At 34.5% G+C, this 18,117-nt stretch overlaps 1 protein-coding gene across 1 annotated transcript; it reads right to left on the bottom strand.

Annotated features, from left to right (window-relative positions):
* Positions 1 to 3,298: 3,298 nt before the first annotated feature.
* LOC111896819 (uncharacterized 38.1 kDa protein) lies at positions 3,299 to 5,105 on the bottom strand. The gene is made up of 7 exons (XM_023892807.3): positions 4,939 to 5,105; positions 4,607 to 4,717; positions 4,348 to 4,535; positions 4,200 to 4,256; positions 3,954 to 4,113; positions 3,812 to 3,880; positions 3,299 to 3,720 (listed from the first exon to the last, which is right to left on the bottom strand). Exons 1-7 carry the CDS (start codon positions 5,047 to 5,049, stop codon positions 3,544 to 3,546), a joined length of 873 nt encoding a protein of 290 aa, XP_023748575.1. The 5' UTR covers positions 5,050 to 5,105; the 3' UTR covers positions 3,299 to 3,543.
* Between the last annotated feature and the right edge of the window lie 13,012 nt (positions 5,106 to 18,117).

Genomic DNA, 18,117 nt, shown 5'->3' on the forward strand with positions numbered 1-18,117 from the left:
CGTTGTAGTATGTTGCCAGGGGACGTCCAATTTGTCGCATGTTGAATGATTTCCTGTTCAATTCAAACAATTGAGTTTCATCAGACCCATCATAAAAAGTTTGGGATACAGCTTCCCAAATTTCTGCTGCAGTCTGGAGGCATATGAACCGCTGAATGAGCGATGGGGACATCAAATCAATCAACCAGCTTTTGACTTTGTTATTTTCGATCATCCAGGTTTCAATCTCCTTTTCTCCTTCTGTGTGTTTCGTTGTTTTGCCCGTGATGTAGTTATATTTGTTTCGAGCTCCGATTCTCATCTCCATTAATTGCGACCATAGGTGAAAATTCGAGTCATCGAGAATAACTCCTCCAGTGGGAAACGGTGCATCAGTGTGAACGATGAATTGAGGAGAGTTTGAAGTTCCTGCTTAGTCACTCATGTTCTACGAATTCGGTATGGTTTCGAGGGTTTCAATAGATTGTTCGAATGGATTAGGTATGCTCTGATACCATGTGAAAAAAGAATACGAGAGATTGGTGGAAGAGTTTTCCGTTTTTCATATATTCTAATTAGGTTACAGTAGAACATATTTATACAAGAGATTTCAACCAAACTATCAATTACTTAGCTGTAACTCTAGGATCTGGAACAACTACAACAACAATTATCTACACATGTATGACTTATCTCAGTGGCGAACCTTAGTGGAGCATTGGGGTCCCGGGCCACAGCTCAATTTCCGGCACGTAGTGTAATTTTTTTTTCTATTAGGTGCACCGGCTTGAAGTACGAGGGACACCCCTACTAAAACAGTTTGCGTCCGCCACTGAATGAAATATAGAATTAACACCTTCAATATATATATATATATATATATATATATATATATATATATATATATATATATATATATATATATATATATATGGGGTGGGGTGGGAGTGACTTTCATTAAGAAGGAAGATGGAACAACCCTTTAATAAATTCATTAAAAGTTCGTTAATGAATTTTAATCCTCATGTTGGTATGTTGTTTTTTAGGCTGGGGCGTGGCCTGCAGTGGCGGATGCTCTTATGGGCCAGAGGGGGCCATGGCACCCTGATTTTAAGGGTTAGAACAGGTACATATAGGGTTATTTAACAATAAAAATTCATCAAATGGACTAATGGCCCCCTTGATTTTAAGCTTTACATGCGTCTATAGATAAGTTAATTTTTTTTTTTTTTGGAAAGTTATCAACCAAAGCAGAAGACAATATAACTCATTAACAAAATTACAAATATATCGGAAAATCACTAACAAATCAAAACAATCCTTCTTTCAACTATGTAAATGTTAAACTCTACAAAAAACCATAATCGTGTCTAGTTTACAATTAACTCAAGCTTTGAGTTTAAATAAATCAGTAAACCCTAAAAAATAATTGGTACCATCGGAAAAGAATTTCTGAAACCTACCCGAAGAATAAGACAGTCATCGGAAAGTTCATCTCTTGACCTTTCTCCATGCGCCCTCTCTGCTTCCTCTCCACCGGTCGCCAGATTGATTTCTTTCTTCGTGAGCTTTCTCTCATCTAGTGTTCACTAGATTACTAATCTTGAAACTATGCTTGCGGCCGCTTTAATTTCTCTCCCGTCTCCTCTCTATCAGAAGTTGTAAGTTGTCTCTTCCCTCTCAATATCTTTCTTTCTCTCACAGTTATTAAATAAGATTGTAATAGTGGGTATATCTCGTATATCTATACGAAAAGACTAAGGTGTTGTTTGTTTTTTCGAAGTGAAAATGTCTTAAGTCTGCGAACCACCTCTGCAATCATCTGTAGCAGAAAAGGTGGAACAAAAGGCTGCAACATTTAATAAAAAGTATGTTTGTTTTTTAACGTCTGCAGACTGCTGCAGTAAGTTAAAGTAAGGCGCGAAGAGGTTTGAAGCAGTTGGTCGCGCAATAATTGTTAAGTCAGAAGTCTTCAGGAAAACAAACAGTTGCGAAAAACCAAGTGTTGCACGTGTGCTGCGCGGCGCAGCAATAAGTGGTCTGAAGTGGTTTTTTTAAAAAAACAAACAGCACCTAAATATACAAAAGTCTAGACTAAAAGTTGCAAAACACTTAAAAACAATAGTCTAGACTTAAAGCTACAAAACACTTAAAAGAGGCATGTATTACTTTATTATAAAAAAATCAACTCGTTCCGGTAATTATTAAGTGTATATAAGATTTCTGTAAACAATAAAAAATCATTAAAATATATTACAATTTATTGGTTAGAAAGCGAAATGAATAAAATCAGAATGTGTATATATACATGTGTTGTATTAACAATTGTGTTTTCTTTTTATCATCAAAACCTTTTGTCAAGGTACAAAAGCAAATAAATAAAACAATTTGTTATGACATTATAAATATACGTTTAGAATATATAACATTGAAAACTTTTGTTAATTAATTTTGTTATGTATTATTGCGCATCAACATAAATAAACAATATTCTCTTAAAGGGTTTGTAAATCGGTACAAAAAATTGTTTATATAAATTTCTTTTGATTTTTTGGTTTCAGCCCCCTAATCATAATAGGCATGTTCCGCCCCTGCACCGTGGCCTATGTAGGCTTGGCAAACATTGCCCGTTGCTTCATCATGACATCCTCCACGACAAGGGTATGTTGAGTCCCTCTCCTCCCTTTTACTTATAATTCTTCACTCTCTTCTTCCTCACCATGGCATATCAATGTGCCCACTCCTATTTTCCTTTACATGGTAAATCAAGATGAAGTTTATGTGGAGCTTAGGTGGTAGATAAAAAGCTGAAATGACAACGCACCAACTGTGATATCGCTTGATTTGACTTAATGGAAACTTGTTATTCTCAAAATGTCTGAAAGTCGGAAAATTTACTCCAACCTTATGGGGAGCTTAGGCGGTAGACAAAAGTCGAAAAAGGCGCTTGTCTTATCTATTTTGATTTCTCAAAAAGGTAAAATTTGTTTATGTCGTAATAATTTATTCAGACTTGTAGTTTTTGGAACTCTTGTATCAAAATTGCTTCTAGTGTAATCATGAAAAGGGATATATCATTGGTGACTAAAATCTTTATCCCATTGTGTTCTGATCATGAAAGCCAATAAACCAGAATTGTATTTACGTCTAACCAAACTATTATAGCTGCGTGCTATATATATAGGAGATGAAGATGTGAATAAATTAGTCGTTATATGCATTCAGTAAAGATCTGACTTTGTACATTATAGGAACCATCCTTACAACTTGCAACAAATTAATCATCGAGACTAAATTAATAATTCTTCAGGGAGCATAGTGTCCAAAAGTTGTAATTGAATTTATTTTCTTTCTAACAAAATCAACACATCAACATTGTTTATGGCCACATACACAAAAGATTTCAAAGTCGGGTTGTAAACCCTTAACCATTATTTAGGTTAAAAGTTGCTATAATCGTAACTATGTTGTTGTTATGGATAGAAACCAATGTAGATTACTCGTATCCGTAAAAAAAAAAAAAAAACACAATATATATTACTATTTCATGCGATTTGTCATTTTCTATTTGATTAACGAAATATAGAAAGACAAAATAGCCCCTAACAAAGTGAACAAACATAACTTAAGCCACCTATCCGAGTTCACATACATTCTTCGATTCTTCCTCCATTCCCATGGCATTTCAGGATTCGATGAAGCCCACAACCCAATTCTCTTATCCCTCGCACTTTTCTCCCACTAACATCATCAAAACCAATTCCACCAATTAAAACCTCAAAACAAAACCTCAATTATTTTTCTTAACACAATCACATATAACTAAACTTACCTTCTCTAATTCTGGCCTTTTGTCATAGGCAGTGTAGTGCCATGCTAGTCCTTTCTTCAACATTAACTCCTGTGGAAATTGGAATCGAGTTTCCATATTAGTTGCTTTACAAATTTAGGTACTAAATCAGCATCAAAATCACCTGTACAAATATGCCATTACAGTAAATATCCCCAACAAAACGCCCATATTGATCCTCATCAAAAATCAAAATCTTCAAACACTTCCCATCAATTATCTTCACCAATTCATCCTTCGCCTCTTTCCCATAAGGCATTGCATTTTCAGGTGCATCTATTCCCCTGTTTCCATTTACTCATATCACCCCAAAATACAAACGCTTCACAAAATTAATTTTTTATAATCCAAATATGGAGTTATGAAATACCTTAGTCTGATCCTATACTTTCGGGCTAGAATTTCCTCGTTTTTTATATGTAGCACCCTGTATATAATATACCCCAATTCATAAAAAATAACATTGTCATTGTTGTCAAAGTTAAAAAGCTAGATTTGTGTGACATTTACTTATTTACCCATAGCCTGCATCTTTGATTACGGTGTATAGTGCGTCTGCTTTAGCGTAGTTCCTTTTAGCACGTGCTTCCTTGCGTTCAACTGCTGCCATTTGTATCTCCGGGGGGACACGTGTCGACTCCCGAGCATCTGACGTTCTAACATACACTGTTACACCATCGCCATCTGCTACTGCCCTTGGATCCACCTTTTTCAATCGCAAGAGTGAAAAATCAGTAATAAATTGAATTTGTCGGTGTAGAGGGGAGTTGTTCTTACCGGAAGCGTGTGCAACTCGAACTTGAAACCGTCGGAAAGCGGCGGAGTTTCACCGGCGGTGGCTTCAGCTAGCGAATCAAGAAATGGGAAACCATAGAATGATAATAATCCCTTTAAAACGAAAAACACAACACATAAATTACAAATCTTTTTTACATAAGTTAGTCGATGCATTATGTGACCTATTTGTTCCTTTAGGTTAAACCCGGGTCAAGATTTATAGGGCTAATGAGAAGGATCCAGAAAGGGTCCGGGTCCGGGTCCCGAGGTTTTGTTAATGGAGCTTTAATTCGCATCATTCTTCAAGAAAAGTTGTTTGGTAGAGAAAGAACCTGAAGATCAGCTGTTTGAGGTCTGTGTAGAGTGTGAATTACAAGCATGGAAGCCTCTTCAGGTGTCTTTGGTGGAGGCTTTGATTCCCTCCATGCTTTTGATAGTTTCATATACCTTCAATTCATTAGGCCATTCATTGGGATTTAACGGTGAGTTTAATGGACATTGTGGTGGAGTTCAATGAGGTGGGGTTTAATCCCATTGAATGTTGGTATGTATTTTTTTTTTGTTTTTTAAAATCATTTCATCAATAAAACTTTTTATTTAAATAATTATACCCTACATATATATATACACAAGGTATATGTCATTATTTTCTTATTTATAATATTTGTAGTTTACTTTATGTTATATTGAATAATTTAAATCATCAAGGTAATTTATATTATAATATTCTAAACAAAAAATATTTAAATCTTCAAAATATTTTAAAACAATAACATATACAACAATCATTAATTAATAATTTACAATTTGTAACTTTTAATTTCTAATCAATGTAATATTACAGTTTTACAATATTATTTATAAAAAGATATAATTAAATGTTGATGTGGAAATTCATTAAACTCTTAAGGGTTTAATGGAGTGTAGAGTTTAATGGATAAAATGATATAGTTAGTGGAATGCTGATGTGGCAATCCATTAAACTCTTAAGAGTTCAATGCATTGGAGATGGTCTTAGTTCAACAAGATCAATCAACAACAATGGAAACTCAATGCTATTTGAGTTTTGATTTCGACAATTTTGACTTTGAGAAGGTAAAAAGGTGTAGTAAAGAGGTAGTAATAGTTGGGAAATTTATTATTTACTAATGGGACTGGGCTTTCACATGCTTACTCAGATCTTCAGGAAACTATAAATCATAAATCAAACGAGTGAATCGAGTTTTTCTACCCATGCACGAATAAAAAGGGTTGGTTTTGATAGATCCAGTTAAGAAAGGCGTGAAAGTGAAGTGAACCTGGGAGGTGATTTCAAAGTGATAGAGGTGTTGGGCAAGGGCGGAGACACCGACAGTGGATGAAGAAACGCCGTGGTGGCTAAGTGGTTGATCACCAGTGTCGCCACCGATAGTGGTGGCGGTTGGTGGTTCAGGACAGCATTGGCCGTAAAGAAAATTATTGTGGGTACTTGTCACTTGTTGCCCATTTGCATTGGAATTCAAAAAATATTTCTTGCGCTAGTGATTATTTTAGGCATTTGAATATATATATATATATATATATATATATATATATATATATATATATATATATATATATATATATATATAAATAAAAGAAATCTCACTTTACTATTTCTATAAATAGAATCAATATAATAATAATATTTTTATAAGACGTTCAAGTCTTTAAGTTTAAAGTACAACCAACTATTAATATAATAATATTATAATATATATATATATATATATATATATATATATATATATATATATCTTACAAATGATAATGCTAGGGATACATGTATTAAAAACACATTTAAATTAGTATTTCCTTATTTTTAGGGATTGAATTATTATTTTCATCAATTTTGACCCAACTTGTACTCCTAAAATATATCTTCTCTGGTATCTGGTGCATTCAAAATCTGAAACACTTCTTTTCGACAAATTGTTTGAAATTTAAAAGCTCATTCAAATTGGAGTTCCCTAATTTTTTGCATAAAATATAGTTGACTGGAGACTAATTCAAATATTCATCTCCTTTTCCTCCATGGAATCCACCACCAAAATATTTTTTGGTTTTGGCATTGCACTTTTTATTTTTGTGAAAACGATCGATAATGGTGCAAGTGTTCTTAGAAATATAACATGTCTTCGAATGGAATAAATTGCTTGAAAGAAACTATTCAATTGAGAAAAAAATAAAAGGTTAAGAATGGGGGAATCATTCTCAGCCAATCATTTTATATATGTAAAACACATTTAGATTAAGTCATTAAAGACACGTTGTTTTTCTGAATCATTCATTTGTTCTTCATCAACAACATCTGTTATTCATTCATCTGGATCGTTCCTCTGTTCTTCATCAACATCATATCTTCTCAATCAACATCATCTGTTCTTCATCAACGTCATCTGTTCTTCATCAAAAAAACATCAACGTCACCTGTTCATCATCAAAAAACATCGACACTTTATAAAACATCAATTCTTCATCAAATATCTTCGTTATTTCTTCAAAATGTTGTGATTCATCATCAAAAACATTTATTTGTACTATTAAGTGTAAGTCGTGATTCAATCTTGTCCAGTTTCATTGATGTCAAGCAAAATCGATAAACATAATCCATATTTATCGATGTCACATCATTTTGCGATCACCAGTCATCGAAACTTCATCAATCGAACCTTCACCAATATCAAAAAACAGATAGCAATCGAAAGTGCATCAAGATAACCATATATTTGAAGATTTTCTTTTTAAATCGATTTTCAAAAACTTTGTTTTTCATAAAAAATTTCACAATTTTTGATCTAAACCTACTGATTATTGATAAATTTTGATAGGATTTGATTTGTGTTGTAATTATTGGCTTCAATTGTTAATTTTTTTACCATAATTATATAAGTTAATTTATTTGCACGCCAACTGTTCGATGAAATGCATAAACTAAATATATCACGTAATATTCACAAGTGAATATGTCTTTACACGAGAATCAATGTATGTCTTTTAAAAATACAGAGTAACTATGTAATTCATATGTGAATAACATATAAAAATTATTTTCAAATGCGAATACATGTAATATTCACAAATGAATACAAGTAATATTCATAAATGATAATGTATTTTTTTCGAAAAAAAAAAACATTGTTTTGAGGTCCTAAACAAGTTTGTAATTCATATGTGAATAACATATAAAAATTATATCTGTGTGTGAACATATGTAATATTCACAAATGAATATATATGTAATAATCAAATGTGAATATATATTTTATTAATGTTATATTCATTTGTGAATAAATGATAACTTTTTTTTTCGAAAAATTATAAAAATAGAAAAACGTCATTTTGAGGCCCTAAACAGTCCCGAATGGCCGAAAAACACCGCACGTCACAGCGAATCAGTGAGTTTGGTAAATCGCACCATTTTACATCAAATATGCGAATTTCGTCAAATTCCGAGACTAAACTTCATTGCGGCAAATTGTTTTGATGATGTCACTAAATTTTCATTCCTACTAGTGATGACATCATCATGACATGCTATGTATTCATATATGAATAAAATTTAGAAATCATTACGACATATTTACTGTTGATGTTACTAACTTCCATCCCACTAGTAAAAACATCATTGTAATCTGTTATTTGTATTTATGTGAGTAAACTATACATGTATATTTATTTATTTTGTGAATACAACCTTTATATATAAAAATAAACAATACACTATAAGAATTGGTTTGTGAATAGTTTTTTTTTTGTATATTGTAACAGTATTATTTACATGTAAAATCAACATTATACTAAGACAAACAACATTGTATTGGTTAATGAATATCATTTGCATTTGAATTTGAATTTAACACGATCAAAATGAAGAATATATTAAATTGTATAACATTTACACATGAATATAAAAACATATTGTCTTCGTCAATGATATCTTCTCAATTACGTCAACCAATTGTTAACCACCAGGATATGAACAAACCATTGATTGAAATGTATTCTTTTATTGAGTTATAACGATACCTGAAAAACATGTGAATACACATAAAAAAATGTTAAAAATATACTTTTAGTTCATAATAATAGCGATTTATCACATTTTAATTATCACATGATATATTCACACATGAATGTATAATCATATGTGAATATTATATGATATATGTTGTTTATATTGTATATTTACATGTGATATTACATGGTATATTCACAAATGAATATTACATAGTATATTCACATATGAATATTATATGGTAGATTTACATGTGAATAATATATAGTATATTTACTTGTGAATATTACACATTCTAGTCACATCTAAATATTGCATGGTATATTCATTCATGAATATTACACAGTATATTCACATATGAATAATAGATAATATATACACTTGTGAATATGATACAATATATTCATATTTAAATATTAAACGATGCATTCACTTGTGAATATTACATAGTATTATCAATTGTAAGTATTATATAATATATTCACTTATGAATATTAGATGATATATTCATATGTGAATATTACACAGTTTATTCACATATGAATATTACACAAGATATTAACATATGAATATTACAAGGTATATTCACAAATATATATAATTTTTATATGTTATTCACATATGAATAACATATAAAATTATATATTTGTTTTGTGTTTTAATAATCATATACTGATTAAGGTGCGAAAACATATTCATATGTGAATATAACGTGGTAATTTAGTCTATGCATTTCATCAAACAGTTGGAATGCATACAAGTAAGCTTTTTCAAAAATGCTAAAAACATGATACTTTGACTATTTAAAACTTACAAAATAGTAGATTGATAGAGAATTATATGAATTTTTTCAAAAAAAAATGATTTGATGTTTTTCTAACCTTAATTTCGAATTTTTGTTTGATGATCGATGTTGAATGAATGATATGAAGTGAAGCTGTTGTTGATTATCGATGATGTTGATCTAATGACACTGGGAGTATAATTAAGCGTAGATGTTGAAGATATGCTCGTATTCAAGCAAAATTGAAGGTTGGATTGAAAGAACCAAAAACGAATTTTTTTTGTCTATTGTTGAATGACGTTGATGAACGTGTTTTTGACAAAGATGGATGATTGATTAACATTGGATGATGTTGATCGAGGATTTAATTAAAGAAATCTGGATGATCGTTGAAGTTTGGGAAGAAATTTGGATGATGAACAATCGAGTAGTAATGAATTTGAATTGTTATCAAATTATCCACAGTTACGTATATGTGATTGAAGGATATCATCATATCATATTTACAAGTTTGCCACCGTGTATTTTATGTTAAGGTGCTAATTAAATGATTGGCTGAGAATGATTCCCCCATTCTCAACTTTTTTTTTCTCAATTGAACTCTCTCTCTCTCTCTCTCTCTCTCTCTCTCTCTCTCTATATATATATATATATATATATATATATATATATATATATATATATATATATATATATATATATATATATATATATAGTGCAAATAACATCACTTTTCTAGCATCTTACTAGAACTTGCGGTTATAAAATATTTCATCTTTATAAACAAATAACTTTTTTATGAAAAATATGTCAATGTGAGATCCGTTTATGGTAAGTTGTGTGGTTCTCTTGCCGCACATGGGAACGAACGAAAATATGTGGTATTCACCAAAAAAAAATAATTTTAATTTTTGTATTTTCGTAAAATAATTAGTTTCCTAGAACAGCTATCATGCACCTATATGCATTTTTTAGGGATAATGATTTAAAAATATAATATATTTTTCGATTTATACGTATTTAATCGTTGAATTTTTTTTCGTCCACATTTACCCTTTAAATTGTTAAATTGTACACATCCAGTCCTTATGACCGGTTACTCCAAGTTAGCTGGAAAAATGACTTAATATGGTAATATATTTCTCATTTTATACACATTTAGTCCTTAATATTTTTGTACACATTTAGTCTTTAATATTGTTTTGTTTCAAATGAAGTCTTTTTTATTTTTGTACTCATTCAGTACTTATGAATTATTTCTTTAAACTGTTGATGTTTATGTCCATCACGATCTCAACTGTTTAGTTGCGTAGATCTTGTGTTTTAAACATCGTAACTTCTTCATATGATATCAAATTTTAACGACCTTTATATCTACATGTTCGTTTTTTGAGTATACTACAACTTTCGTTAAGATTATTCTCGTTAAAATGTAATAAATTTTTACTTACGATTTTATAGGAAAAAAAACATTAATACATGCATTCATAAAAAACGTATGGATATAAAGATCGTGAGTAAAAAAATATATTATGTTTTAACGGTAGTAATCTAAACAAATGTTGTCCTAAACTAAAATACGAACACATGGATATAAAGATCGTTAAAATCTGAGATCGTATGAAGAAGTCATGACGTTCAGAATCCATGACCTAAGCAACCAAGTAGTCGAGATCTTGATAGACATAAGCATCAAAACCCACAAACACCTCATTAGATGTCATAAGAAAAATTTAAAAAAATCATTTATAAGTACCGAAACGAGCACAAAAATAAAAATGACTTATTTTGCAACAAAAAGAATATTAAGGACTAAATGTATACAAAATGAGAAATATTTATGTAAAAACTTTGGTCTAATTTCCTATCCTTGTAAATATTAGACCCGTTAGGTCTTGATCTAGTCATAGATCTGTCAAAATTTTCCTATCTTGGTTGATGTAAGGCCTACTTCTAGGCCACGTTTTTCCCAAACTTATTACATTTGTAATTCCAGTATTGTTGACAGATATCTAATCATATGGAAGTTATTATCCAAATGCAATCATATTCATTCAAACATACTATTCATTATGCTGTTGGACTATGGAGAGTTAGTCCATGAGTCTCTCTCATTATTCATTTATTCTTATCCATGTTGTCATCTTTTTAAATCTACAGTTAAAAGATGTCGCCGCGTAGAAATCCAAGGCGTAACCCAAATAACGAAACGTCGATACCACCACCTCAACCACCTCCTCCTTTCAACGCTACTATGTTCTAGGCAGCCTTCACAACAGCCGTAGCAGCTACCGTGTCAGCCATCAATACTCCTGTCCCTAGTGGATCGGGAACAGGTGCACATCCTTCCAGCCATGGCGAGAGCCATGGCCATCCCAGGGAATGCACCTACAAGGACTTTACAAATGCTAAACCCCGAAACTTTAATGGAACTGGTGGGTTATGGTTTTAAGGAAATGGATTGAAAAGACGGAAGCGGTCTTTGAAATCTGCGCCTGCCCGGGGGGCAATAAGGTCAAGTTTGCTACTTGTACCTTTTCAGACAGAGCGCTAACTTGGTGGAATGGCCATGTTAAGTCTCTGACTATTGTGGTGGCAAATTCTATCAGCTGGGAAAACTTGAAAACCATGCTGATGAGGGAGTACTGCCCTCGAGGGGAAATCCAAAAACTCGAACAGGAACTCTGGGGTCTAGAAATTGTTGGTTCCGACATATCAACCTATACGAATAGATTCTGTGATCTGGCAATTCTATGCCATGATATGGTTGCTCTCGAGAGTAAGAAAATAGAGATATATCTGGGGACTGTCGCCCCAGATCCATTCAAGTGTGTTAGCATCCAAGTCTGTCACTTTTGACAGGGTAAAGGAGCTGGCACAATCTCTCATAGATCACGGGAAACACCAGAACCCAACAATCCCTACACCCCAGCTATAAAAGGGAAACAACAACGACAACAAGAAGAAGAGGTGGAACAAGAGGAAAAGAGGAGCTTCGCAAGAATCCTCAAAGAGACAACAACTTGTGGCAATCAATGCTGCCATGGTAGCCCCTGTTGTCCCTGCAAACCCCATACCAGCAAAAACTTATGCTGGAAATCTTCCGAGGTGCAACAAATGCAACTTCCATCACCACGGACCTTGCAAGGAAATGCAGTGCTCTAACTGCAAAAGGAAGGGGCATACAGCTCGTTTCTGCAAAACTCCAGCAGGGCCGACCGCCCAAGTTCCTAAAGCCGGTGTGGGCCAAGCTTGCTACGGTTGTGGCGAGGTGGGCCACTACAAGAGGAACTGCCCTAAGGCGGGGATGGTTGGCAGAGTAGGAAGAGTTATGGCCATAGGCCACGAGGAAGCCGTAGCTGATCCTATGATAGTTACTGGTACGTTTCTCCTTGATAACTCTTATGCTTGCATACTTTTCGACAGTGGAGCAGAGAAAAGTTTCGTAAGCCATAAATTTGCACACCTACTTAAACAAAAACCATGTGCATTAGATAAATCATTCACGATAGAAATGGAAAACGGGAAAACAGAAAGTACTAATTGCATATACGTAGGTTGTACTTTAACTTTAGATGGTCATACTTTTGAGATAGACCTCATGCCGGTCCCAATTAAATGTTTCAACGTTATTATCGGCATGGAATTGTTGAGTCTTCTTCGCACCGACATCATGTGCTTTGAAAAACCAGTTCGTCTTAACCTTCCTAACAACGAAACCTTAGTTATCTATGGCGACAAACCTAGTACGAGCCTTCACATCATTTCGTGCATTCAAGCCCAGAAGTGCTTACAAAAGGAATATCATGCATTCCTCGCACACATCGTCGATACAAGTCAAGAAGTAAAAGACATTCAGAACATCCCCGAAGTATGCGTCTTTCCCGACATCTTTCCAGAAGAACTTCCCAGATTACCACCACAACGCCAAGTCGAGTTCAGAATCGACTTAGTGCCAGGGGCTACTCTTGTAGCCAAATCTCCTTACCGTTTGGCGCCGGCAGAGATGCAGGAACTTTCCAGTCAGCTTAATGAACTTCTCAAGAAGGGATTCATTAGGCCAAGCTTCTCACCATGGGGAGCACCGGTCTTGTTCTTCAAGAAGAATGATGGATCATTTCGTATGTGCATCGACTACAGGGAACTCAACAAGCTTACCATTAAAAATCGTTATCCCTTGCCCCACATAGACGATTTATTTGATCAACTTCAAGGAGCCAACTACTTCTCGAAGATAGATCTACGATCCGGATATCACCAACTACGAGTGCTAGAGGAGGATGTTCCCAAGACAGCCTTCCGAACTCGTTATGAACACTACGAGTTTGTAGTGATGCCATTCCGATTAACTAACGTGCCCGTAGTATTCATGGATCTGATGAATAGGGTGTGTCGTCCTTACTTGGATCAGTTCGTCATTGTCTTCATTGATGACATACTCATCTACTCCCGAAGTAAGGAAGAGCATAGTCAACATCTCCGCAGAGTCTTAGAAACATTATGATCGGAGAAGCTCTACGCGAAGTTCTCTAAGTGCGAATTTTGGATTCGAAGAGTCGAATTCTTGGGCCACGTTGTTAGCGAAGAGGGAATACACGTGGACCCTTCCAAAATCAAGGCCATTGAGAACTGGTCAACTGTGAAAACCCGAAATTTCCATTCTATACAAACCATATCAAGTCAGTAGAAGATTAGAATAGTTACAGAGAATTTCCAGACTTTTGGGTATAAGTTTGAGTATTTCAGGATTTACACTTAAGGAGATATTAGGAGAGTGGATGCACTAGGGTTTTGTGCAACACTATTATTCCAAAACTCTATGATATTAGAGTTCATTTCGGGAATAAAATATTTTCTGCCAAAAATCCCAGGACTATATATAGAATTCTGAACCATGTTTATTCATTAGTTACATTTCCAACTAGAGAAAAGCCGAATTCTCTCTCAAGAATCTTCGGACTTTCGTTTCGGAAAGTGAGTACTTCTATCTAGTGTTGTTTTAAAGCTTCTTATATGCTTAATACACTAGAAATCATAGGAAAACACTAATATCTGAGAGTTTACCGCCCAAGAACACCTTGGGGAGTAAACTCTTTTAAAAGGGCCAAAGTGTGCCCAATGTCCCTCCAAGCCTTAGAAATCAACCTAGAAACTACCATGACATGTTTAGACCACAAAATCAAAAGAAACAAAGGCTAGAAGTGAGTTCACGGCCAAGGATGTTCTTGGGCCGTGAACTCCATTTTTAGGTGCCAAAACACCCTAAAAGCCTTCCTTAAGCCAAGAGACTAGTTTAGACATGTACCTAATGAGTTTAGGACTAGCAAACACCATTAGAACATCAAGAGTAAAGTGTTCATGGCCCAAGAAGTTCCAGGGCCGTGAACTCCAAACAATAAGGTCAATTGATGCTATAACCTCTTCTAAAGCCTTGTACAATAGCCTAGTTTAGTTCCTAGTTAAATTAGGGACTTGAAAACACCACAAACACCCTTCCAAGGGAGATTATGGCCGTAATCTCCATGGGAATTGGTTCCAGTGACGTAAACTCCTAAAAGGAGTTATATAATGCCCTAAACTCTTCCATAGACCAAGCCATTAAGTAGAACTGCTTCTTGGGGCCTTAAAATGCATCAAACATCAAATGGAAACATAAGTATGAGCTTACGGCCGTAAACTCATGAGTTTACGACCTTAAACTCATTTGGTAGTGCCATTAGGGCCGTGAACTCCCTTATGGAGTTTTTCTTGAACCCTACACATAATAGCTTCCCCTACAAACACTTAGATGCAATCCTAGAGGCTAATAACACTTGATAAAGGTGTTTAGCATGTCCTAGGGTGTCTTGACTTATTTATTAGTTGTTTATAGACTAATTTGTTACATATATGTGATATTATATGTTAACTAGGATCATAGAGTGTGTTCAAGACTTCACTTGACACCTAGCAGTCCTACCTCTTCAGTTCATCCGTATCACCCACAACAGGTGAGTTCATACCCCTTAATCAATGTTTTAAATGTTTTTAAATGCTTTATGGGGGGATCCAAGTAGAATCATGCTACTTATTATATCAATCACATGTGATTAATAAGCAGCATTCAAATGATTTACTATTCATTAGCCGTTTTACCAAACAGTTTCCTTCAAATGATCTTCATAAATACTTTATATGTTTAAAACTCCTTATTAAACTGTACATTTTACTATGTATGTTTCATTTCAAACTTATTTACAATTGTGTTTCAAACAAATGTTTCTTTATACTTAAACTGTTTTATCAAACCCATGCTTTAAAACCGTTTTATAGATTGACATCAAGTCGATCTTTTCTTAGATAATAATTATGTTCAAAGGTTTTACAAAACTTATTTTATGGTTTTATATTATCAATTGCATGCCTCTATATGTATAGTTATATAAGAAATGTTTAAAAGACTTAGGAAGGCTATCCACCCTATTTCCTTTTCGCGCTTGAGATGTGGTCTGGTGGGACATCGGGTATCCGTCCGAAGGTTGTTTAAATATTAGTTATATATCATATGTACATATATAGTCATAAAGGTCCTTCCAGTTCATCCAATGCCCTTGGGTAGCAAGGGTATACTTCCATGTTCGTACGTACCAGTTATATTACTAGTAAGCTACCATATGCGTAGTTTAGGAAGATACTAGAACTATTACTAGAACGCGATATCATACAATGAGTCAGTTCATTCATGAGTCAATACTTGCTATATAGAGAGAACATACATTACAGCTAGTACACACAGTACATTACTATACATGCTAGATAGAGAGAGAACACACATTACAGCTAGCACTCGTAGAACATTACAGTACATTACTATACATGCTAGATAGAGAGAGAACACACATTACAACTAGCACACGTAGAACATTACAGTACATTACTATACATTTACATAGATACATCTACATGAGTACATTTACATGATTACACTTACATGGGTACGCTTACATATACGATAATAGGACAGACGTCACTAGGTGCTATAGCACAGAACAAGTTCAGGATCTAACTATACCGATGAATCGCAAAGCATTGTGATAGTTATATCAGGTATACATGATCATAGTAATGTGGATGTTCACGGCGTGCATATATGCATGGGCGTTTAAAGGTCTCAAAATCCCTTTGACAGGGGAGCGTCTAGCCTGGGATCTAGCCATCACATTATACCTTATCCCTCAAATAAGGCAATAGGAGTACAGAAGTAGTCATTTATTACAAATGCTACAGTACTTATAAGAATTACCCTAGACTTAAGGTAATTAGTACGACTGTAGTTCGACACTACACCATAGTACTATTTCATTTTTCCCATTACATTCACTTCGTGAACATTCACACGACGCACGGTAATGTAGAAACTATATTTTTGGTTAATGATAGTCAGATTTGGGAAAATACACACTCTTACAAGAGCCACACACACAGACACTAGATGCCTTGGTAGAAGGATACGATTAATAGGAAACATAGGGCTTCCTAGGATCATACAGAACATTTTCATACTTACAGTTCATATACACTTTCAATACTTACAGTTCATATACATTTTCAATACTTGCAGTTCATATACATACAAATACCTACATACAAATTAAGACACTAAAATACTTATGATGTCACCAGCTTTAAAGCTGATACTCTCTTTCAAAATAATTTGTATCCTCAGGTCAACCATAGACAGGTACTGATGCAAGGTTCAGGGAAGATGGTGCTCGTTCAAGACGTATCTTTCATTTTGATTTACTCTTTAGTGTCTATTATATATTGACAGAACACACTTGTATTAAAATTATATTATTCACGCAATGGATGATGTTGTTGCTTGTTTACTACTTTTCATTGTTGTGATACTGTACATGACGTCCTCCGCCCTAGAACGTTTCCGCCGTTCATGGTTTTGGGGTGTGACATTAGCACCGAAGACCCCTACATAAATTCGTCAGTTTCTAGGTCTCGCTGGCTACTATCGCAGGTTCATTCAGAACTTCTCCCGCATAGCGAAACCTGTTACGACATTGACCCAGAAGGGCGTGGCCTTTGACTGGGAAGAGAAACAGGAAAGAGCATTCCAAACGCTCAAGCGAGCCTAGTGCACCGCACCAATACTATCCCTCCCCGAAGGGATAGAAGACTTCGTTGTCTATTGCGATGAGTCAAATCAAGGACTCGGATGTGTTCTGATGCAGCGAGGTAAGGTCATCGCCTATGCCTCGAGACAGCTGAAGACACATGAGGTTAACTACACCACCTACGATCTTGAACTAGGAGCAGTTGTGTTTGCTATGAAGATCTGGAGACACTACCTGTATGGTACAAAAAGCACGATCTTTACAGACCACAAAAGTCTACAACATATTTTCGACCAAAAGGAGCTCAACATGAGACAACGACGATGGGTCGAGCTACTCAGTGATTACGAATGCGAAATTCGTTATCATCCGAGTAAAGCCAACGTAGTGGTTGACGCCCTAAGTCGGAAAGAATACTCTGGTCGTAGAGTCAAATCTTTGACTCTAGCTATCCATTCACACTTCTCCACGCAAATTAAGGAGGATCAGCTCGACGCTTTGAAACCTGAAATGTTGCAGGTGAATCCCTGAGAGGGATGGATAAGAACTTAGAAGTCAAGGGTGGCGGAGCCTTATACCTCAT

This window comes from Lactuca sativa, chromosome 9 (genome assembly GCF_002870075.4).
Source record: "Lactuca sativa cultivar Salinas chromosome 9, Lsat_Salinas_v11, whole genome shotgun sequence".
Lineage (NCBI taxonomy): Eukaryota > Viridiplantae > Streptophyta > Magnoliopsida > Asterales > Asteraceae > Lactuca > Lactuca sativa.